Source organism: Rana temporaria, chromosome 5 (genome assembly GCF_905171775.1).
Source record: "Rana temporaria chromosome 5, aRanTem1.1, whole genome shotgun sequence".
In the NCBI taxonomy this organism is placed as follows: Eukaryota; Metazoa; Chordata; class Amphibia; order Anura; family Ranidae; genus Rana; species Rana temporaria.
In genome coordinates this window covers 366,160,161-366,185,229 of record NC_053493.1, presented here as the reverse complement: position 1 = coordinate 366,185,229, position 25,069 = coordinate 366,160,161, and the positions used below count along the sequence as shown (strand labels likewise).

General features: G+C 44.3%; 1 protein-coding gene across 1 annotated transcript in view; it reads right to left on the bottom strand.

The window, feature by feature from the left end:
• Positions 1-25,069, bottom strand: part of VPS13B (vacuolar protein sorting 13 homolog B) — a 1,252,356-nt gene that overhangs the window by 169,469 nt on the left and 1,057,818 nt on the right. The window contains 1 exon segment of the mRNA XM_040354774.1: positions 19,494-19,690. Coding sequence (XP_040210708.1) covers positions 19,494-19,690 — 197 coding nt within the window.

Genomic DNA, 25,069 nt, shown 5'->3' with positions numbered 1-25,069 from the left:
AACTGACATCCTTTCAACTGACCACCAATGTAAGGGACATCCTTCCAACTGACCATCAATGTAAGGAGCATTCTTTTCACTGACCACCAATGAAAGGAGCATTCTTCCCACTGACCACCAATGTAAGGAGCATTCTTCCTACTGACCACCAATGTAAGGGACATCCTTCCCACTGACCACCAATGTAAGGGACAACCTTTCCACTGACCACCAATGTAAGGAGCATTCTTCCCACTGACCACCAATGTAAGGGACATCCTTCCCACTGACCACCAATATAAGGAGCATTCTTCTCATTCTTCATTATAGAGGACCCAAAATTGACCCCCATCTTCACGATTGGCAATGATGGGATGTACCCAATATCGACGTCTTCTCCGCTTCTCCTCCTCTTCTTCCTCATGCACTGCTACTGCCGTAGCAGCAATGACAACTGCGGTGGCAGGAAAAGGAATTTCCTCACACCATGTATGTTTTTTATTGGTTAATGCCAAAGTTGTGGCAAAGTTGAAGTTGTACTGATCCCAAATCGAGGCAAAATCGCGGTAAAATCGCACGACTTTGAAGTCGTATAAATGTGAAAGGGGCCTAAATTTAAAACTTATTTTGAAAAAGCTTTATTGCCATTGTTTTTATTTTCTTAATAAAATAATTATTTTCAATCTGACTTTTTGCCCAGGTTCACACTGGGTACAATTTCCTTCGATTTGAGATGCAATTTCACATGTGAAATCGCATCTCAAATCGGCGGCATTTTCCGCCAATTGTCGGCAATGACACTGTCCTAATCGGTGCGACGCCGCATCTGCGGCGCTGCACCGATTTAAAAAAGTAGTTCCTGTACTACTTTTTGCGATTTCGGGCCACGATTTACATAGACATCTGTGCAGAAACCTGCACAGATGTCTCTTAAATCGCGGCCGAAATCTGGACTGACGGCGGGAGTGAAATCGTGCTAGTTCAGCTGAACTCGCACGGCTTCACTCCCGCAGCCCAGTGTGAACCAGGGCTTAACCTTTTCTGCATCGGAGTCCTGCTGATGTTCTGAAGCCTCTTAGCAGCCATTTCCTGGCTACAAGCATGCTATCAAGTGATGGGTGCATGGAGGATATCTTGATGATGATGATGTCAACAGTGGTAAATGCCTATGTAATATGTGGTCAAACAGTCACCTTTAGTATCCATTGACAGGATGACAGAAAAAAAGTACAACTGGGGAAAAGCAAAAGAGTATTGTCATGCCTGGACAAGGACCTTAAAGCAGAGTTCCAGGCATGTTTTACACTCAAACCCCCCCCCCCCCCCCCCACATTCGTGATCAATTTCTGACACCTTTTTGGAAACTTCATTTTATTTTTGCACCAATGTAAATAACTTATACTTGTGCTGAATCCTTTGCTCCTGCTGTACGTAGCCGCGGCTAGGTACATCACGTCTTTTAGCCCATTTGCTCATCGGATAAGAGTGTCATCAATCCCAGGAGTCAATGGGTATTCGCTACTGGTAGCATTGCACTGCTCTTTGTACTATATGTACATGCGTGAAATCGGGAGGCACATGCTGGGTAGCCAGCAGCGCTGTATGCCAGAAGGAGGAACCAGTGGGCTTCAGATGACCACACTAAAGATGGGAGCTATTTTTTAACCACTTGCCGCCCGCCAATGACAAATTGACGTCGGCAAAGTGGTTGTAGAATCCTGACTGGACGTCATATGACGTCCTCAGGATTCTTAGCCGCTGCGCGCCCCCGGGGGCGCGCATCGCGGCGATCGTTGTTGCGGGGTGTCAGTCTGACACCCCGCAACACCGATCTCGGTAAAGAGTCTCTCACGGAGACTCTTTACCACGTGATCAGCCCGTGTCCAACCACGGCTGATCACGATGTAAACAGGAAGAGCCGTTGATGGCTCTTCCTCACTCGCGTCTGACAGACGCGAGTAGAGGAGAGCCGAACGGCTGCTCTCCTGACAGGGGGGGTTTGCGCTGATTGTTTATGAGCGCAGCCCCCCCTCGGATCGCCACATGGACCACCAGGGATGCCCACTAGGGAAGGGCAAAACTAAAAAAAAAGATGCAAAAAAAAGTAAAAAAAAAAAAAGTCTGAAAAAAAAAAGTCTGGGGGAAAAAAAAAAAAAGATGCAAAAAAAAAAAAATGCCAATCAGTGCCCACAAATGGGCACTGACTGGCAACAAGTAAATCAGTGCCGCCCCACAGTGTCCATCAGTGCCGCCCCACAGTGTCCATCAGTGCCACCCCACAGTGTCCATCAGTGCCACCCCACAGTGTCCATCAGTGCCACCCCACAGTGCCCATCTGTGCCACCCCACAGTGCCCATCTGTGCCACCCCACAGTGCCCATCTGTGCCACCCCACAGTGCCCATCTGTGCCACCCATAAGTGCCACCCCACAGTGCCCATCTGTGCCGCCCATGAGTGCCCATCTGTGCCGCCCATGAGTGCCCATCAGTGCCGCCCATGAGTGCCCATCAGTGCCGCCCATGAGTGCCCATCAGTGCTGCCCATGTGTGCCCATCAGTGCCGCCTATGTGTGCCCATCAGTGCCGCCTATGTGTGCCCATCAGTGCCACATACCAGCGCCGCCAATCAGTGCCACCTCATCTGTGCCCGTCAGTACTACCTCGTTGATGTCCATCAGTGCCATCTCATCTGTGCCCATCAGTGCCACCATATCAGTGCCCGTAATTGAAAGAGAAAACGTACTTATTTACAAAAAAATTACAGAAAAAAATAAAAAACATAATTTTTTTCAAAATTTTCGGTCTTTTTTTAGTTGTTGCGCAAAAAAAAAAAAATCGCAGAGGTGATCAAATACCACCAAAAGAAAGCTCTATTTGTGGGGAAAAAGGACGCCAATTTTGTTTGGGTACAGTGTAGCATGACCGCGCAATTGCCATTCAAAGTGCGACAGTGCTGAAAGCTGAAAATTGGCTTGGGCGGGAAGGTGTATATGTGCCCTGTATGGAAGTGGTTAAATAAGCACTGAAGCCTTGGTACTGCTTTTTTTAAATAGACACTTTAAGTTGTTAAAAAAAGGAATTCTATCTTCTACGAGTTCTTAAATATTACAAAAGTAGGAACTGGTCGGCAAGCGGTTGAAAGGGTAAGTTCACCTTTGTACACTTTTTTTTTCTAAATTCCAGTCCCCCGATGAACCAATTTAAGCACTATTTTTGCAAAAATATAAAAGCTACAGTCACTTACTTTTCTTGTCCTAATCCACGTTTCCAGACGTTTCCAATAATGTCTTTCTACCTGATCAGACTTTAGGTCATGACACAGGAAAGAGTTGATCAGCTGACCTCATAAGCACATACCCTGCATCGTCCATTCAGCCATTCCCAGGTGCACGTTTTTAAATTAAATGCAATCAGTGATCACCCTTCTCACTAAATACACAATATACAATCAGATTGTATAGTGTATGGCCATGTTTATACACTTAAAATTACTAGTTGCACCTTCAGTGCCATTAATTGTCAATGGCACACCAAACACAGAAGCAAACACACATTTTGGCATGTGAAAAAACTAGGGGAAAATGTTGCAAAAAAAAAGTGCAACCCACAAAACGCCAAAATGTTCAAATGAACCACATGTAGTGCAACCAATTGAAATCAACGGGCCACCCTATGTGTATCACAGGAAAAACAAGACACAAAATGTAAGTGCGAGCGTTGTCCAAGATCGGATGTAATTTCACACCGCAGTGCAAATCACATGCGATCTCTGTGAGATGCAATTTCAGCCATACAGATAGTGAAAATGCTCCAAAACACCCCCCCAGACAAAAAAAAACGCATGTAGGAATGCGCGTTCCCGCTATGCAGATTTGTGAATAGGGCTTGACAGCTGAACATTTCTGTCCACTCCCTCCTATGTACTTGTATAAAGATGGCCATACACTACGCAATCTGATTGTGTATTTCGTGAGAAGGGTGACCGTTAATTGATTTCATTTAATTTAAAAAACATGCACCTGGGAATAGGTGGGTGGATGATGCAGGGTGTTTGCTAATGAGGTCAGCTGGTCAACTCCTTCCTGTGTCATGACCTACAGTCTGTAAGGAAGAAAGACATTACTAATGGAAATGGGGATTAGGACAAGAAAAGTGACTTCAGATTTAATGGAAAGCTTTGATATTTTTGCAAAAAAGTACATGAAAGCTATATTGGTGCATAGGGGAGCTGGAATTTAGAAAAAAAGTATACAAAGGTGAACTTACCCTTTAACCACTTCCCGTCCGGTCAATAGCAGATTGACGTCCGGGAAGTGGTTCTGAAATCCTGACTGGACATCTATTGACGTCCTGCAGGCGGCCGGCGCCTCCGGCGGAGGCTCTTTACCACGTGATCAGCCATGTCCAATCATGGCTGATCACGATGTAAACAGGAAGAGCTGTTGATGGCTCTTCCTAACTCGCGTCTGACAGACACAAGTAGAGGAGAGCCGATCGGCGACTATCCTAACAGGGGGGGGGTCACGCTGATTGTTTATCAGTGAAGCCCCCCTCGGATTGCCACACTGGACCACCAGGGAAGCCCACACTGGACCACCAGGGAAGGGCAAAAAAAAAAGGGGCAATAAAAAAAAAAAGAAGTCAGTAAAAAAAAAGTCAGTAAAAAAAAAAAAGATGCCAATCAGTGCCCACAAATGGGCACTGACTGGCAACATTGATCCATCAGTGCCATCCCACAGTGCCCATCCATGCCCAGTGCCCACCTATCAGTGCCGATCTGTGCCACCCATATGTGCCGCCTATGAGTGCCCATCAGTGCCACCTATGAGTGCCCATCAGTGCCGCCTATGACTGCCCATCAGTGCCGCATACCAGCGCCGCCAATCAGTGCCACCTCATCGGTGCGCATCAGTACTACCTCATCGGTGCCCATCAGTGCCGCCATATCAGTGCCGCCATATCAGTGCCCATAATTGAAAGAGAAAACTTACTTATTTACAAAAAATTAACAGAAAAAAATAAAAACTTAATTTTTTTCAAAATTTTCAGTCTTTTTTTAGTTGCGCAAAAAAAAAAAAATCGCAGAGGTTGTCAAATACCACCAAAAGAAAGCTCTATTTGTGGGGAAAAAGGACGCCAATTTTGTTCAGGTACAGTGTTGCATGACCGCGCAATTGCCATTCAAAGTGCGACAGTGCTGAAAGCTGAAAATTGGCTTGGGCGGGAAGGTGCGTAAGTGCCTGGTATGGAAGTGGTTAAGGTTCTCACCAATTCCTGTGCTTCCCAAACTCACTTCCAAGACATATTACTTTCTGAACTTTAAAAATATAAGCTAATCTGTTGTTGCCAGTAATGCTATGGACCACACAAAGCTGAGGGTCAAACTATGACATTGTTGTCCCTCCATGATCTGAATCTCCTAGCCAAAAATGATCAGCAGGGGGAAAAGTGATTTTATAATGAATGGAAATCACTCGCTTTAATAAATGTACTCGAGTCAATATCAATTCTTGACCCCGAAACTCAAACTGCAGGCTTTGGTTGCCATATAATCATCCCTCTGCAAACTATCACACCAGGCCAGAACAAACACAAGCATCAATTTAAATCACATTTAGCCATCATTAAAGTACTGCACATTTTGGGAATGCTGTTTATGTTCTCACACTTACGTCCTTAGTTAAAACACAGAGATTACTCCGTGGTGAAATGTTTACTTGCAATCGCTGTTCAAATTAGCTGGGATGTGAAATATGCTCTTCCCCCACAGAAGGATGTTTAGAATGAGTTAGATATCACTGTGCATGTAAAGTGGGGCCATTTACATGATTAATGAGGGTCTTAAAAAAAAAATTACACACTTCATGGAGATGTCATCCTGAAGATAAACATTCTAAAATAAAAAAATTAAAAATCCTAAAATTGCCCTGGGGCACTTACAATAAAAGATGAAAGAAAAAAGTGATAATAAGGTGCAAATCACTTTCCATAATTCATGGAAAACAATCCAATATGATTTTGTGGGTGGCGTGGTTAAGATTGCTAAAGGTACAATTCCTCAACACAAAACCCAAATAATTACCTTGCCTATGGAACTCCTTACCCCAACCTCTCTGTCTATCTCCTTTTCTCTATTAGCTTTTAGAGGATCCATGAAAACCCTCCTAACAACTGTATTTTCATTTGAGTCCATATGATCATCCCACACAGCTAACTACCCTTTGTTCCACTTGACCCTCCCTTCTAGATTGTAAGCTCTAACGAGCAGGGCCCTCTGATCCCTCCTGTATTGATTTGTATTGTGACTGTACGGTCTTCCCTGATGTAAAGCGCTGCGCAAACTGTATAATAATAATAAATAATAATAATAATAACCTGCACCTGAAGTTTTCCTTTTAAAGAAAAACAGTATTTTTGTACCTACAGTAAAATCTGTTTCTTGAAGTTCATTAACCACTTGACCTCCGGAAGATTTAACCCCCCCAGCTCTTCATGACCAGGCCATTTTTTGCTATACGGCACTGCATACAGTACAGACCAAAAGTTTGGACACACCTTCTCATTCAAAGAGTTTTCTTTATTTTCATGACTATGAAAATTGTAGATTCACACGGAAGGCATCAAAACTATGAATTAACACATGTGGAATTACACATAACAAAAAAGTGTGAAACAACTGAAAATATATTTCATATTCTAGGTTCTTCAAAGTTGCCACCTTTTGCAGCAGACACATCTCTAGAACTGGTAAGAGGAGACTGTGTGAATCAGGCCTTCATGGAAGAATATCTGCTAGGAAACCACTGCTAAAGAAAGGCAACAAGCAGAAGAGACTTGTTTGGGCTAAAGAACACAAGGGATGGACATTAGACCAGTGGAAATCTGTGCTTTGGTCTGATGAGTCCAAACTTGAGATCTTTGGTTCCAACCCCTGTGTCTTTGTGCGACGCGGAAAAGGTGAACGGATGGGCTCTACATGCCTGGTTCCCACCGTGAAGCATGGAGGAGGAGGTGTGATGGTGTGGGGGTGCTTTGCTGGTGACACTGTTGGGGATTTTTTTCAAAATTGAAGGCATACTGAACCAGCATGGCTACCACAGCATCTTGCAGCGGCATGCTATTCCATCTACTGAATCTACAATTTTCATAGTCATGAAAATAATGAAAACTCTTTGAATGAGAAGGTGTGTCCAAACTTTTGGTCTGTACTGTATATTTAACGGACAAATGCAATGCTGTGGACACGTGAAATTGATATAATTTTTTTCACACAAATATAGCTTTCTTTTGGTGGTATTTGATTGCCACTGTTTTTTTTCCACTATAAATAAAATAAGACAGAATATTTAAAAAAAAAAAAACATTTTTTCTGCTATAAACATATTCAATAAAAAAAATTAAACCAATCACATTTCTTTAGAAATGTCATCCAATATGTATTCTGCTACATATTTTTGTTTTAAAAAAAAAACAAAACAATAAGCGTATATTGATTTGCGCAAAAGTTATAGCATCTACAAACTATGGGATATATATTGGAATTTGTATTTATACTAGTAATGGCGGCAATCAGCAACTTATAGCGGGACTGAGATAGTATGGAGAACAATTTGACACTTTGTGGAAACTAGTGACACAAATACAGTGATCACTGCTAAAAATATACACCGTCACTGTACTAATGACCCTTGCTGGAAAAGGGGTTAAACATGTAGGGCAATCAAAGGGTTAAACGTGTGCCTAACCAGTGTTTATGTGTGTACTGTGAGGTACTTTCACTAAGGCTGCTTTCACACTGGGGAGGCGCGTCCATTAGCAGTAAAGCTCTGCTAGTTTAAGCAGTGTTTTACCGCTGTTTAAGTGGGGCTTTTTGCCTCGCTAGGGTGCGAAGAAGGGCTTAAAAGCGCCAGTGTTGCAGCGCTTCTGAAGCGCTGCCCATTCATTCCAATGAGCAGGGGTGGTGTACACCACCCCCAAAAGATGCTGCTTGCAGGACTTTTTTCCTGTCCCGCAAGAGCACTGCCCCAGTGTAAAAACACTCAGGCTTTCACACTGGGGAGGCAAGAGAGGCAGTTTTCAGGCACTTTACATGTACTATTTTTAGCGTTAAAACGCCTGAAAACTTCCTCAGTGTGAAAGGGGTCTTAGGAATGTGCTAGTTTTTATTTCATTACATTAGAAACTTAATGAAAATGAAGCCCTCCGGCGTTGCACTGTCACCACTGAGATAGCTTCCATCTTTACATGGTCTTCCTTATTGGTTTGCGCCCTCTGGCTACAACTCCCGCATGTGCGCATGGGAACCGCCATTTACCCACAATATGCCGGACCTTTAGAGCACATGTGCTGGTGACTTCACCGGCTGCATGCACTCTGAATATTTCCTAAACAGTGCAAGATCAGGAGATATTCACAGTACCTAAAAAGATGAAAAGTTGGGTTTACTACCACTTTAAGTTTTGACAATAAAACCTGGAAGCGGTTTCTATGCAGATCTGCACCACATTTTACACTCTCCAGTTTTAGTAAATCAACACCTGGGTCTCTTATAAAAGATAAATTAACTAATTTCAAGAAAAAAAAAATCAATCACTGCAAATGTACTCCAGACAAGCAGCGCATATATTGGGCCATTTTTTTTTGTGAACAGATTTGCGTTTCTATCCAACCAATCCTACGATATAAACAGCCAAGCTAGAAAGTAGCGCCAGGCTGGCTAATTTAATTTGATGTTTTGCAGGGTATTACTTGATAGGTCATCCCTCTTTTATCCCCTTCTTTACCTAATGTTCCTTTCCAGCTCATATGAAGTGCAATTGGTTCAGCCCTTATGCCTCGTACACACGACCGGTTTTCCCATCGGAAAAACTGCGATGAGAGCTTTTGGCTTGGAATTCTGACCGTGTGTATGCTCCATCGCAGTTTTTCCGAAAAAAAACTGCCGAAAAAAAAAGAGCAGGACCTCTTTTTTCCCGTCAGGAAAAAACGTTTGTCTGTATGTCCGACGGGAAAAAAACATGCATGGTCAGAATCAAGTATGAGACGTGAGCACTCTGGTAAAACTAGCGTTCGTAATGGAGATAGCACATTCGTCACGCTGTAACGGACTGAAAAGCACTAGGCTGAAAAGCGCGAATCGTCTCTCACCAAACTTTTACTAAAACGAGGATCAGCAAAAGCAGCCCAAAGGGTGGCGCCGTTGGAATTGAACTTCCACTTTATAGTGCCGTAGTACGTGTTGTACATCACCGCGCTTTAGACGGGCGTAAATTGGTCTGACCATGTGTATGCAAGACAAGCTTGGCCGGAGTTCCGTTGGGAAAACCATTGTTTTTTTTATCCGACGAAAAAAACGGTCGTGTGTACGTGGCATTAGTCTTGTCTCTCACTCTTGTCTCTCTAGTGCTATACAGGGGATTACAGGAGACGTTTATCAAGCCATAATCAGGTACTTAATGTGGAGTTCCACCCAAAAATGGAACTCCCACTTTTTGGAATCCTCCCCCCATCTGGTGTCACATTTGGCACCTTTCAGGGGGGAGGAGGGTGGAGATACCCATGTAATACAGGTATTTGCTCCCACTTCCAGGCATAGATCACAGCCATGATCACGGTGACCTACGCCACTTCCTGCGCCTACATTGTCCTCCCCGCTGTCTTCTGGGAGACACACAGGTCCCAGAAGACAGCAGGGACCAGTGAGGATGTGCAGCACGACTCGCACATGCGCAGTAGGGAACCAGGAAGTGAAGCTGCAAGACAGGATGGTGGCGGCAGCAGCCGAGAGACTGATCGGCTTCTGACATCGTGGGCGCCCTGGACAGGTAAGTGTCCATATATTAAAACTCAGAAGCTGCAGTATTTGTAGCTGCTGGCTTTTGATTAAAAAAAATGTAGGCGGGCTTCCGCTTTAAGCTCATTATAAAAAAAATGTTTAAAAGAAAGAAGAAAAACAACATTTATTTATCAAGAGCTTATTGCTGAAATAATTGTTGCTTTTTCTTTTAGTAAAATTTTCTCGAAATGTAGTAAAAAAGATAGCAAACCGTATAGCAACCAAGAGTAACCGTAAAATAACAATGCATCTTGTACAAATATTGCTCCCCAAATACAAGGTAAGAGTGACAGCAGCATTAGACTTTAAACAGATATGGCTAAAGCAAGACTTACAGAGCATCAGTTTTTACAGTAAAAGCCAGGTGAACATCTAAGACACAAAGGGCCATATTCTCGTAGATCCGCGTATCTGATTTACGTTACGCCTCCGCAAATTAGACAGGCAAGTGCTGTACTGATATGCGCCATCTGTGGAAATCTCCCAGTGTGCATTGCTCCTAATACGCCGCAAGGACGTATTGGTTTTGACGTGAACGTAAATTACGTCCAGCCCCATTCACGGACGAGTTACGCAAACGATGTAAAATTTTCAAATTTCGTCACGGGAATGACGGCCATACTTAACATTAGTACGCCGCACTTATGCCTCATATAGCAGGGGTAACTTTACGCCGGGAAAAGCCTAACATAAACTGCGTAACTGTACTGCGTCGGCCGGGCGTACGTTCGTGAATTCGCGTATCTAGCTGATTTACATATTTTGACGCGTAAATCAGCGTACACGCCCCTAGCGGCCAGCGTAAATATGCAGTTACGATCCGACGGCGTAAGAGACTTACGCCTGTCGGATCTAAGGGAAATCTTTGCGTAACTGATTCTAAGACGGCGCAACTCAGACATACGACGGCGAATCTGGAGATACACCGTCGTATATCGTTTGTGAATCTGGGCCACAGCTTTTTTCATTCAAAAGAAGTGCCAAAAAAACAACATCCAGGCAAATAATTGTTGCGTTTTAATGTCTGTTTGCAGCTTTTAAGCTGAACACTAGGCACATATAAAAAAAACCACAAATTAATGCAGCTCTGTATTTTTCAATATATCATTTAATGTGTATTTTAAAATAAAATCAGTGTAAGCACTTGAATCTGACTGATATCACCCGCTTGCAGTCTATGTACAGCAGAGCTCAAACTGGGGGTGGGAGCAGCAGTACAAGAAGCCAATCAGTTATGCTGATAGGAGGAAAGCACTACATGACAGAAAGATGATCTCATGGATTTACTGCGTCTGCTTTTACTGTCTACTCACAGGTTGAAAGACACAACTTGTGTTACTGAACTGCTGCAGAGAAAACTCAAGTCTCCTGCACTCTCAGACAATGTGACAGAACAATGTAAATCTCAGAACTGGGAGGACAGAAAAACAAATTATTTGGCAGGTAAGAAAGACCCCATAGCAGAGGCTTAACTAGAACCTCTAGGGCCCTGGTGCAAGAAACCATGAAGGGCCCCCTTGACCCCCAGCTGGGGCCCTTCCCTCCAAGCCCAGTGACGGAATGCAAGGGCCTGGTCGGACCTTTGTGACCCTGGTAGTTCCTCCACTGGTGTTTTTTACTATTTTTTTTTTTATATATTTTTTTGCATTTTTTTTTTACTATTTTTTTCAGGAGCCCCGTTGGGGGGTTTGGTGAAATATCAGGTGTCTAAACAGACCTCTGATAGTTCACCTTTGAGACAGAGAAAGGAGACACAGCCCTCAATCTCCTATCTCTACAGCCACAGGTGCACAGAATATTTGTTCGGACAGGAATAGCTCTGTTTAGAGCTTCCCGTTTATTTACACACTGAAGCATAAGACACACAGTTTACTATGCTTTAGTTCTGAATCGAGAGACTCAGTGATCATTATGGCTCACTGACTCTCTTCCTTCAGACAGGGAAGGGGCCAGTAATAGAAACATTTACCGACCCCTTCCCTACTCTCCATCCTGAATGCAAAAATTCCCCTCCTCCCAGTCCAAATCCCCCCTCTCAGCACAAATCTTTGCTCACCCAATCCTATCTCAAATCCCCCCATCCTAGCACAAATCTCCCCCACACAAAAAATCACCCCCAGCACCCATCCTCTTTCCCCTCAAATTTCCTATCCTAGAACAAATCCCTCCTCCGTGTCCCCCTCCCCAAATCCCCTCTCTTAGCAGCACAAATACTCCCTCCCAGCACAACCCCCTCCTAGCACAAATTTGCATCCCCCATTTGATTAATTACTCCCCATCCCTCTTCCCAACATAAATCCTCACCCCCAAACCCCCCATCCTAGCAACATAAATGCTTCCTCCCAGGCACGACCCTCATCCTAGTTCAAATCCCCCCCAATCCCTTCCTTCCTCTAATTACCTGTCAGAACAGCGATCCTCCACTGCAGATACACAGATCGCTCTCAGATCAGACTATGCACGGCTTATGCACGGGGGGGGGGGGGGCGGCAGAGGGAAGCTGGTTAGGAGGGGGAGGAACCAATCCCCTCATGTTCCTCCTACAGCCACTGAATGCCTGACCCCCCCCCCCTCCCTCAAAGGCATTCAGTGACTGTAGGAGGCAGATGAGGGAATCGGTTCCTCTATATGCTGCCGTCCCTCCTGTCCAGGTGTACAGGGGGGCCAGATGGGCCCCCTGGAGCATGGGGCCGGGTCGCAATTGTGACCCCTGCAGCTACGCCCCTGGCCTGAAGTTCAGCTTTAGCTGTCTCACTGCATTTCACAGGAATTATTGAAATCAATAGTGTGCTTACAGTGAAAGCTAAATCTTCCAATTCCCACTTCATTGTAAAGATTACTGCAAGTGCACAGATGACCTATCTTGGTATCTACAAAACAGAAGCAGGTACGGATCTGAAAGGGATGCTTGTTTCCCCAGGAAACCGGAGATTTATTTTATGTGCACATTTATATCAATTGCATTTGCCTCACCCTGCCCTAACTTATTTACAAAAACTCTTTGATATAAAAAGTAGTTCTTAAAAAAGTCACATTTCAAAAGTAAAGCATCCTTGAAAGCCACACTAGTTGAGATTGCAACGTCAAACCGATTGACAAAGAAACACTATGCTGACGTCTAACTAGCAACATTTAACATTCCCACAGTATTCACATTACTATGGTTCCAAGTCAACCACAAAGGTAATTTTGTGGAGGTCCCAAACTCAGAAGAATTAACCCTGTCTAAAACACTTAGCTTCTCAATGACGAGATGCATTCTTTTACAATTAACATCAAGAAACCAGTCCCAGTTCTGCCCAATTAATGGAAAGCAGATGTTTAAATATGTTATTGATTTTTTGATCCACTTTGCCGATTTCTCAGATTCTCTTGATATCTTTGACTACTTCTGCAGATGAAGCAGCGTGAAAGCAAACAAGTCTATTGCAATGGAATACTGAGAATCAGATATTTGAACTGTTCTCTGTAGAAAGCTCTGTGGATGGGCGGTTGCATGACAAATTTCACTGTCAATTCCAAGCTCCAGCACAAAATCTAAGCCTAGAAAATTCCTTCGATCTCCACGAGGACTGGGAAACTGGAGAAGGGCGTCCAACTGATATCTGCTTTGGGAGTGAGTCTACGAAATAGCTTCCAACTGGATTAACTTGTTGGTTGTTTACTATATAAGCAGCCTACTCAATACCAATAGGACTTTTTAATACATCTACTGAGATTCCCCCAATGCTATGCAGAGTCAGGATATTTTCGACAAACGTTACACAGCAATGACCTTGGAACCAAAGTTTATTGGAAGACATGTTCAAAGCAAAACTCAGAATGCAATGCTCAGGGAGAATCAGTGGTACAGACCAGTGATGTATAATGGGCTCTATCTATCGCTCTATATCATTTTGCTCTGTTTCAACATTCAGCAGTCTACAATTTTTTAACAATGCCATTAAGTACCCCTGCATATATGACATGAAAGTACTGGCTAGGGTCTGGTCCTTCTGTAAAAGGAAACCTTTGGGCTGGTAAGGCTTCCTAAGAAGTTACTTTATATTCCACAGACCACATCCCTGATGGACCCTATAAAGGGAAGCTGTCAAAATAGAAACATGGATACTGCCATTGTTGGCTTGATTTTTGTCAGGTACTATCTCCTGTGTTGGCATCCTTTCTTTGCTATTTAGCAAGTCACTCATCTAAGACAATCATCTGCTGAATATTCCAGATGCCCAGACACATGACCTGGCTTGATGGTACTGGCAGTTGAAATAATCTTGCCCTAGAGTCACAGACAAAGGCCTATGTGGTTTATACAAAAATTCAGCCCTGTCTGAAATACAAGCGCTCCCTAAAGCAGTTTAGGAAAGTAAAGGCCTTAACTGAAGGAGAGAGCTTAAAAAGAGATAAAAAAAAATAGCAGTCATTTTGCAGTGAATCACAGAAATTTGAGCGTCACTAAAACCATAACCGTTTTTGGTTGAATGGGTAAATGTTAAAACCCGTCAGGTTTTTATTACTGTCTGGGTCCCTGTTGAGGAGATTCTCCCTCTCTATTTATAAAATGACCACAGACTATCAAAAAATTAAGTGAAAATCCAAAAATTTGAGTTGCCATCAGAGCACAAACAGGGTAAATTTTCCAATGGGTACATGTGTTCCAGTGGCAACTAAAAGGAGACTTCTTCTCAATTTGTCCTGTCTGTACACGGCCGTAAACAGGGCCATCTTTAATATTGATGGGAGCAAACATTTTCCTGGGCCCCCACCCCCTAATTTCTGCAGCTGGGGGGGGGGGGGGTTAGACAGCAGGGGTGGCCTGTAGCCAGGGATTACAGATTACCACACTCAGTATTGCATAACACACAGGGCTTGGTAGCGCGTACTGTGCAGTGCTGAGGTGTTTGTATCACACAGGTCACAGCTCAGCAGAATCAGTACAAGGGGCAGTACTTGCATATCCACTCCCAAAGTAACCAACTATTGCTCACTTCTGCACACCTGTTTGATTACCTCTGTATTCTCCTTGTCCAGAGCTCACCTCTTTATCCCCCCCTCCCCAGCTCACCTATGTATCCCCACATCCACAGCTCACCTCTGTATCTTCCCCATCCACAACTCACCTCTGCATTCCCCCCATCCACAGCTCACCTGTGTCCCCCCTGTCCACAGCTCACTTCTGTGTCCCCTGGTTCACAGCTCACCTCTGTATCCCCCCCATCCACAGCTCATCTCTGTATTCCCCCCCATATCCACAGCTCATCTCTGTATTCCCCCCCCCCATATCCACAGCTTACCTCTGTATTCCCCCGGTCCACAGCTCATCTCTGTATCCCCCACATTCACAGCTCACCTCTGTATCCCCCACATTCACAGCTCACCTCTGTATCCCCCATGTCCACAGCTCTCCTCTGTATCCCCCACATCCACAGCTCACCTCTGTATCCCCCACGTCCACAGCTCACCTCTGTATCCCCCACGTCCACAGCTCACCTCTGTATCCCCCACGTCCACAGCTCACCTCTGTATCCCCCACGTCCACAGCTCACCTCTGTATCCCCCACGTCCACAGCTCACCTCTGTATCCCCCACATCCACAGCTCACCTCTGTATCCCCCACGTCCACAGCTCACCTCTGTATCCCCCACGTCCACAGCTCACCTCTGTATCCCCCACGTCCACAGCTCACCTCTGTATCCCCCACGTCCACAGCTCACCTCTGTATTCCCCACGTCCACAGCTCACCTCTGTATCCCCCACATCCACAGCTCACCTCTGTATCCCCCACATCCACAGCTCACCTCTGTATCCCCCACGTTCACAGCTCACATCTGTATCCCCCACATCCACAGCTCGCCTCTGTACCCCCCCCCCCGCTCAAAGCTCACCTCTGTAACCCTCCCGCAATGGTATTTTTCTGCCCAAGGAGGGAGATTAAGCACACCCAGGTGAAGGCAAAACAGGGTCTCTAAAGGGAACCTTGAAGTTGAAAATAACGACATCCAGCCTAGGAACCAGATCACTTGCCCTGTCACAAACAGAATCACAAGACTTACCCTAGGTGTAGGCACTACAACACCAGGGTGATTAGATACAAACAGTCAGCACTCAAGTGGACAAATATATATAGTCTAACTGTAGGAAAACTTTGGAATAAGTATTTTCCTGGTAAAAGTTCTCATTTGTAATTGCAATACACATTCTTGACTTTGTTACTTCTTAGTACACAATAACCCCAGCTTTGCTGCCTTTTCCTAATGTGGAGGCACTATAGAAAAAACAGAAAGTGCACAAGCATTCTGTGACCTCATAAAACCTTTTATTAAAAATAGAAAAATCTGGTACTCACAACGGTTCTTTAAGAACTCACTTTGTCATATAAAATAGCAACCAGAAAGAGACTGCTCGCTGCACAGATGAAATTCCTGTAGTAGATCCTGTTAGAGAGCATGCAGTCCCCATCTTTAGTATGAATAGCACTGACCAGTTTTAAGGACTCTATTCGAATTCTGATGAATTTACTACAGGGATTTCTTCTGTGCAGTGAGGGTGGATATTATTTAATATGACAAAGCAAGTCTATAAAGAATGTTTAGGCGTACCAGGTGTTACTATTTTTAATAAAGGTTTCATGAAGGTGTCACCCAATGCTTGTGCATGTTCTGTTCGGTAGCATCAGGTAGATGTCAATCAGAAATCGGGTCAAGGGACCTACTCACAGCAGAACCCCAAATAGCAAACACAGACTTCTAAGACAGTCCTCCCACAATGGGGGGGGGACCCCCCATAGACCCTAAGAGACTGGGGGTGCATATGAAGGACCATTTGATCCATAGGAACTGCCTGCACATTTTGTCCCATTTTCAGACTACCAAATATCAAAGGAGATACTAAAGAATGCCACACAAGAAAGAGAGGCAATGTAAAGGGGGCAAGCCCCCCAACCCCAGGTACTCCACTAACCTCTAAATGGGAAGCAGGATGGAGTACCGGGACTGTTTCCAGGGTGCAGAGTGTTTTAGTGAGGATCAAAACTGGTCAGCCTCACTTGTTGGAGACCCATAGTTGCCAACACTAGACATATGTAAAGCTCCAGCTTGTGTAAACTTGCAGGAGTTGGGTCCATTGAGAGAATTCTGGCTATCAGAGTCAACAAACTAACCCTTTTCAAGGAAGGTCATCTAAGGCCTCATGTACACTGCTGCTGGTGAATGGACATTTAGGAGCAGTGTTGGTGTTTTTTTCAGCAGCCCCTGAACTCTCCTCTGTGCTAAACGCGGCATGTAAACGCAACAAAACAGACGTTTTAAACATCGGTTACTATCTGTCAAGTTAATTTGTTCAGGAGAGGTTGTAAAAACTTCCCGTGTACATGGAGCCTTAGAATTCTACAATGAGAATAACAAGAAAAAGTCACTAAAGCCTTGATTGGATTTTCCGACGGGAATTGTGTGTTGACAGCCTGTTGGCTGAAAATCCGACCGTTTGTACGTTCCATCGGACAATTGTTGTCGGATTTTCTGGGAAAAAATCTTGAATGGCAAGCTTTAACATTTTCCGTGGCCAACGGTCTGTTGTCAGATTTTCCAATCGTGTGTACACAAGTTCTTCAGACAAAAGTCCAAAGTACAAACACGCATGCTCGGAAGTAATGCTCCCTAAACACAACATTACCAGAAGGTACCCAAAGGGTGGTGGCTAAAGAGCTGAAAAACCACATAGTAAGTAACTACGTTCATATTTGTTGCCCCACAATTGTGTTCCGTTTGTATGCAAGACAAGTTCCTGGCCAATGCTCTTTGGACAAAAGTCAACACATTGTCTGCGTAAAATCTGATCGAGTGTACCAGGCTTTAGCCAAATAAAAAGGGTTCAGTTTTGCCAACTACCAGTGCCCTTAAAGCACACTAAGGGGTTAGGACCCTGCTAGGGGAGGGAGTTATAACTAAATCTGTACCTCAGAAGGTCCCTCTGTGGAGAGGCAATTCTGAGAATCAGCACAGAGCACAGAATTTCACAGAAATTCGCAAAATTCCTGAGAAGGAGCAAGAATACCCTTGTAGAAAATAACTTCTAAGAGCAGGTTCCTGTCAAAACAGGAAAAGGTAGTCTGAAAATGCAAGGAAACTGGGAAGGTCGGAGTAAAGACACAGCTATGTGTAGTAGCACAGAAAACATGCAGCAGGGCAGCTGAAATATATGCCATCTCCAAATAATCAGCCAATGAGCTAAAGGGGATGTATACGATGAGCATCCAAATTTAATTAAGACCAGTATCTGGGGACCCATTCATTTATGTGAACAGTCTCCCTGTTTCTAGATATGGGAGCACACCTTCATGCCAAAGGCATTAGCAGATCCATGGTTTCAAGACCCCTGGTCTGAGCAGGAGTTCAAAGTCTCTTGAAAGAAAGACATAAGTTCTTCTCATAAGCGATCCAGAGCGCCTTAGGGATTTGTACAGACACCAGTCCTATGCGGAACACACATTTAGAGACTTGTGTTAGACCATCACAGCTGAAGCATAAGGCTCCAAGACATTTGCTCCAACTGCTCCATAATGCAAGGACCTACCCCATCAGTGAAAAAATTCTCTCTATGAAGTTTAATCAAGTCCGATATGGTTTGAAAGATCAGAGTGAATGGCAACACAGGGCAGAGGGCCAAATCGGTTAACCCAAACCAGTATTAAAGAAGAAAATTCAATTTAATTTGAGTGAAGTCCCCAAAGGGAAGTGTACCTCCAACACTTCTAGTAGTATCTCTGTGAACATGGATTATCTGCATTGAGCAAAGGCCATCCAGTAGTTGGGTACTTTTCAAAGGTGAAATGCTCTGTCCTCAAAAAATAGATTAGCAGCTGCATGAGCTCTTAACGACCCATATAACAGTATGTTGGTCCTCCAAATGAAGGGTGATATGCACTGCATCAATAAAGGTTGGAAACAACGCCTTATATAATGTATCCAAGTCTAAGATGATTTTGCTTGTGCAGAACAAAACAACAAATTCTCTTTAACAGAAGCCTCACTGGGAATTTATAATTATCATCACGCCCCCTGATGCCCTGTCCATCTACTGGAAGAAAAGAGTAAACTGAAAGACATCCCTTGGCAGCTTACACAGGGCTGGGCACTCTCTTAACACTTCATGCGACAGTGCTGGGCATCTACGCAGCAATTAATAAGTACCAGTGATATTACGTGGGAGGAAGGGGAGTGTGTTAATGCTATTCATACACAAAGTACTAGCTATTTTTATTTGCTTGTGGCACCTGAACAAAGTAACAGGGAATAAAAAAAGAAGTGTCAGCTGGTGATTTGGCTGCCGTTAATGTGAACCTGTTGCACGAGCAAAGAAACAGGATAATTTTGATGTAATTTTTGATTTGCCTTTTACATTTTTACAATGTATTAATTATAGTAATATCCAGATTAGCCACTACAGGGAGCTCAGTATATTTCTTCAGTCACCTAGCTACAAAGGGAATGCTTGCTTTCAGTGGATTGGGAAATGCAAATACTTGGGCTTGGGCAAATCAGGATACAAAGTCTGGAGTAATGAGCAAATATGACTTTGATAAAATTATTAAAAGAAAATGGTATTTAAAAGATTATCACACATTGAAAAACATTCATTTTAGTAGTGTAGCTTGCACTGTTAAGATCAAGAAAGGAACACTATTTACCTCTGATCATCAATGGCACTGACATTGCCATTCAATACAATTCGCCAAAGGTCTGAAGCTACCAATTCCTTCTGGTCACTGACCGTGGTGATGCTGGGCAGCTGAAGCTCACATGGTTTGCTTTCGGACAAACTGAACTCACGGAAGGCAACAAACGACCGCTGGATCTCATCCCAGTACTCAAGGCTACAAGGAATCTATAAAAGCAAAGACAGCTTCAGATATTTCAGCTTTAAAATTGAAAATGCAAGAAAATATAATAAGTTGCACAACTTGCCTTAAAAGACCTCAACGTATTCCAAATAAGTATGAAAAATACCCATACATAGAAATCATTATTTAGAAGTGAGTCAGAAAGGTTAGATGACTCATAATGGAATATATTTAACAAAGCAAGAAGTAAAATCAAAGGGGCTCTAAAACATAATTTAGCTCATCAAGAATAATGACAAATCATCCCATTGTGTCCCATTGTGTTTGAACAGAAGAGCTATGGCTCTCAATATAAAACTTCATCTAATCAATAGATACCAATCACTAAGACATATCTGTCGGATGCCCTGGCCCCCAACACATGGCACTGCCTTCTGTGTGTGGCCCCAGGGCTACTGGGCACTTTACAGTAAGTGGAGTGTCAGCGGGTTGCTGGAATATGCTCTGTGTTCCAGCACCTATAATTGAATTGGAGAGATTGTTATCTCTGCCCACAATACAAGTAAAATCCCAGCCTGGGGAGAGAGAGAGGCTCAGGGGCACGTGATGTGTAAGTGATTACAGGGGGATGGGGTTAAAGGGGTTGTGAAGTCAGAAGTTTTTTTTAATCTTAATGCATTATACAGTATGTGTGCAGCAGCCCCCTTCGGCCCACCTTATACTTACCTTAGCCACATCTCTGTCCAGCGATGTCTTGGCCGTCCGAGACACTCCCTTCTGATTGGCTGAGACACAGTAGCGGAGCCACTGGCACCCGCTGCTGTCAATCAAAGACAAGACAGTTAGCCAATCAGGAGAGAGAGAGGGGTGGGGCAGGGACGCCTCTCCATGTCTGAAAAAACACAGGGAGCTGTGAATCAGCTTGGGTGCCCCCATAGCAAGCTGCTTGCTGTGGGGCAAGCGATAGGAGGGAGGGGCCAGGAGAACAGAAAACAGACCCGAGAAGAGGAGGATCTGGGATGCTTTGTGTAAATCCACTGTAAGTTTAACATGTTTGCTATTTTTATAGAAAAAAACAAGACTTTACAATCACTTTAACTGCCACTGCTACTGACCACAATGCAGGGGGGGGGGGGGTTAACTTTTGCCGTCACTGACCACAATGCTGGGAGGGGGATTAAACACCACTGTCAGTGACAACAATGCTGGGAAGGGGGTTAAAGCGGGGGTTCACCCAAAAATACATTTTTAACATTACATTCAGCCGAGTTGTCCTAATGACAATTGGCTGTTTTTTTTTTTCGTACATACCATATTTTTACCGCCGCTTCCGGGTATGTCTTCTGCGGGACTGGGCGTTCCTAATTGATTGACAGGCTTCCGACCGTCGCATACAGTTGCCGAAAGAAGCCGAACGTCGGTGCGGCTCTATACGGCGCCTGCGCACCGACGTTCGGCTTTTTTCAGCTACTCGTGACGCGCAGTATGCGACGGTCGGAAGCCTGTCAATCAATTAGGAACGCCCAGTCCCGCAGAAGACATACCCGGAAGCGGCGGTGAAAATACGGTATGTACGGAAAAAAAAAACAGCCGATTGTCATTAGGACAACTCGGCTGAATGTAATGTTAAAAATTTTGTTTTTGGGTGAACCTCCACTTTAATTACAACTGCCAGGGACCAGCAATGGGGGATGGGATTAACTCTCACTGTCACTAATGTGTGGGGGCGTTGACTCTCACTACCATTGACCACCAATGTGGGGAGTGTAAGCGAACTTTATTATTGCGCTCACCGATACTGATGCTGGGGGTTATTGCACTCACTGATACCAATGCTGGGAGTTATTATTGCACTCACTGATAGCAATTCTGGGGGTTATTGTAATCCAACCTGAGTTTGCATTGTGATAAACTTCAAAAAATGCAGAAGGACCAAAGTTCTGAGGCGCTGAGGCACAAAAATGTGATGCTATTGTGTGGCCCTCTGCAGATGTTGGGAGCTACATTTGAGGCCTTCCATAACTTTCAGGTTGGCCACCACTGGTCTAATGTGTCTATTTGTGAATGACAGGTTCACTCGTCTCCCAACAATTTAAACAATTAAGAATGATACAAATAATTATATTTCTATAGGTGGATGGAGGCTTGGAACTTGCCTTACTTATTAGGCTTCATGTACATGTGAAGTTGTTCAACCTCTCCTGAACGATTTAACTTGACAGCTAGAAATTGACGTTTAAAAATGGCCGTTTAGCCGCGTTTACATGCCGCGCTTAGCTATGTTTGCGCCTAGAAGCGGTTTTTCCGGTTAAAATGAAAAAGGTTTGTAAATAAAATGCTGCTAAACGCGAGTTACTGTGTTTAGCCGCGTTTGGCACTTGAAATGCCTCTAAACACAGCTTCTGAACGCATTTTTTGGGTTCCAGAAAAAGCCTCTAAACTCAACTGCCTAGAAACGACTATAAACGACCCTGTGTACATGTACTGATAAGATAACATAGAGGAGAGTTCAGGAGCAGTTGAAAAAAATGCCCAACTTCTCCTAAACGTCCGTTTACCAGCAGCAGTGTACACGAGGCCCAACTTTTTTCTGTTTTTATAACTTTTTACCCATTGGAGAATTGTTTCCTCACTTTCTGTACTTCACTGTAACAGAAAGCAAGAGCAAAATCTGTCCAGTGGGGAAACCAAAAAAACAAAACATTAATATATTTAAAAAAAATCTGTTTTGACATGTTTATTCTGTTGCGATGCAAAAGTATTTGAAGAAACAGTGCAACACATCAAAAACACATTTCAAATCACAAGCTTTAACACACACCCCTGTATTCGATTTGGGTGAGAACCAGCCCTGAATGCAATTACAGTGTACCATCTTTATTACAGAAAGCTGGCTCTCAGACGACTGCAACACCATTCTCGGAGAATTGGTGCCAGAAAACTATCGCATTATAACGGAAAACAGAATAGGGCAAAGAGGAGGAGGCCTGGCGGTGATCCACAAGAATCGCATTACAATCACTAAGCCAGCCCTTCAAAATCCTCTTCCATTCATGGAAACCCTTACTCTTCAACTTCAAACTTCCCCCCAGGAGACTGTTCACATTCTCCTCTGCTATAGGCCACCTGGGCCAAAATCGCAGTTTTTGCCATCATTAACGGAGTTTATATGCACTTATACCCTTAACAGCAAACACCTTTTGCTGCTCGGGGACTTTAATCTGTGGGCCAACTCCGCACAGGATCCCATTGCGGACGCCTGCATTGATCACCTGGAGGGATTAGGGCTACAGCAACTTATATGCGGGCCAACACATGCTTCAGGTCACACACTCGACCTAATTTTCCGACAAAATCTGAAAATAAGCATTTTAGAAAATGAACCATTGCCATGGACAGACCACCATGCAATTAATTTCATAATCTCCAAAATTCCCCCAGTGATAAAAGCACCCAAGCCGGTGACAATACACTGGGCTAGATCTCAGAAGAAGCTCCATTCGGAACTCTTCAAATCTACCTTGGGAAACAGAATCAAAACAATCCATCCACATCAAACAGCCGCAGATACACTGGATGCCATAAACGCAGCCCTGCTACAGTCAGCCGATTTAGTAGCACCAAAACGCAAAGCCTGCATCCGAAAAAGAAAGTCCGGCTGGTTCAACAACCAGCTGTCGCTTCTGAAGCAAGAGCGCAGAAGGGCGGAAGCCGCCTGGAAAAGAAGCCCTGCAGAGGATAACCTCATCATCTACAAGGCAATAACAACACGATATCATAAAGAAATCTTCAAAGCCAAGAAACACCATTTTTCTATGGCGATTAACAGCGCCCTAAACCGCCCCCGCGAACTCTTCAAGATGGTCACCCAGACCATGAATCCAGGATGTCTTGAAGTCCCCAACTCAGACACCCAAGAGTTCTGCAATGAACTATCGGATTTCTTCATCAACAAAATTGAAAGAATCCAGGAAAGCATCATGCAAAACAATACCCCCCTCAACCCCACCGTCAATCAACCACAAAACACCCACAGAAACGCTCTACAATCAACAAAGTTCACTCTGGAACCGATCTCCATCGATACCACAAAAAATATCATTGGTGCTTTGCGGAACAGCACATCGCCCAATGATATCATCCCCACCAAACTGCTGAAGGAATGTGCCGACATCCTGGCACCACCCATCACACAGCTTATAAACCAGTCATTTAAGGAAGGCACAGTGCCATCCCTGTTGAAAGAGGGCGCAATCCAGCCCATCTTGAAAAAACCTAACCTGGATCCCAAGGACCCAACTCACCGCCGTCCCATAACAGGCCTAAATGTTCTCTCCAAGATAATGGAGAAAGTAGTGGTACAACAGCTGCAACAGCATCTAGATACCCACAATCTACTGGATCCATTACAATCAGGCTTCCGTCCCGGACACGGGACAGAAACGGCCTTACTCAAAATATGGGACGATGCCCTCGAGGCCGCAGACGAAGGAGAATCTTGTCTCCTGGTTCTGCTGGACCTAAGCGCAGCCTTTGACACGGTAGACCACAAACTGTTACTGATGCGACTAGCCAAGGTAGCAGAAGTCGCAGAAGGTGATTTACCATGGTTTTCTTCCTTTCTTGAAAACCGATCACAAACAGTTAAATTGGGTTGTTTCACGTCGGAAAAGCGCACGGTGTCATGTGGAGTCCCCCAAGGATCCCCCCTGTCACCGGTGCTTTTCAACATCTATCTTCGCCCTCTCTTTGATATTATCAGTAGCCAAGAACTACTCTATCACTCTTATGCAGACGATACGCAACTGTATTTTCGCATCTGCAACAAAAAGGATCATCATCTCAGTTTAGAGAAATGTCTCTCTTTGATAGAAAACTGGATGACTAAGAGTTATCTTAAACTCAACAGTTCAAAAACAGAACTCCTTATGTTTCACGCCAGCCGAAAGAGTCAACTGGCAACAACCTGGACACCCCCGCCCATTCTGGGCCAAATCATCACCCCTAGCTCCAAAGTCAAAAGTCTCAGGGTCAACTTCGACACCTTCATGACAATGGACGCACAAATAGGGTCAGTAGTCAGCGGAGCGCACCATCTGTTGCGCCTACTACGCAGACTTATTCCATTTATCCCCAAAGAAGACGTAGCAGTCGTGGTGGGAACAATCGTGAATTCCAGACTGGACTATGCTAACGCCCTGTACCTCGGACTCCCAAAGTACCAAATCTCCCGTCTGCAAGTCGTTCAGAATACGGCCGCCAGACTGGTGACTGGGAAAAAAAAATGGGAATCAATCTCACCTTCGTTGAGAACCCTTCACTGGCTGCCAGTAAAAGACAGAATTGCATTTAAAGCACTCTGCCTGACACATAAGTGCATCCATGGGAAGGCTCCGCAATATCTTTGCGACAAGATAGAACCT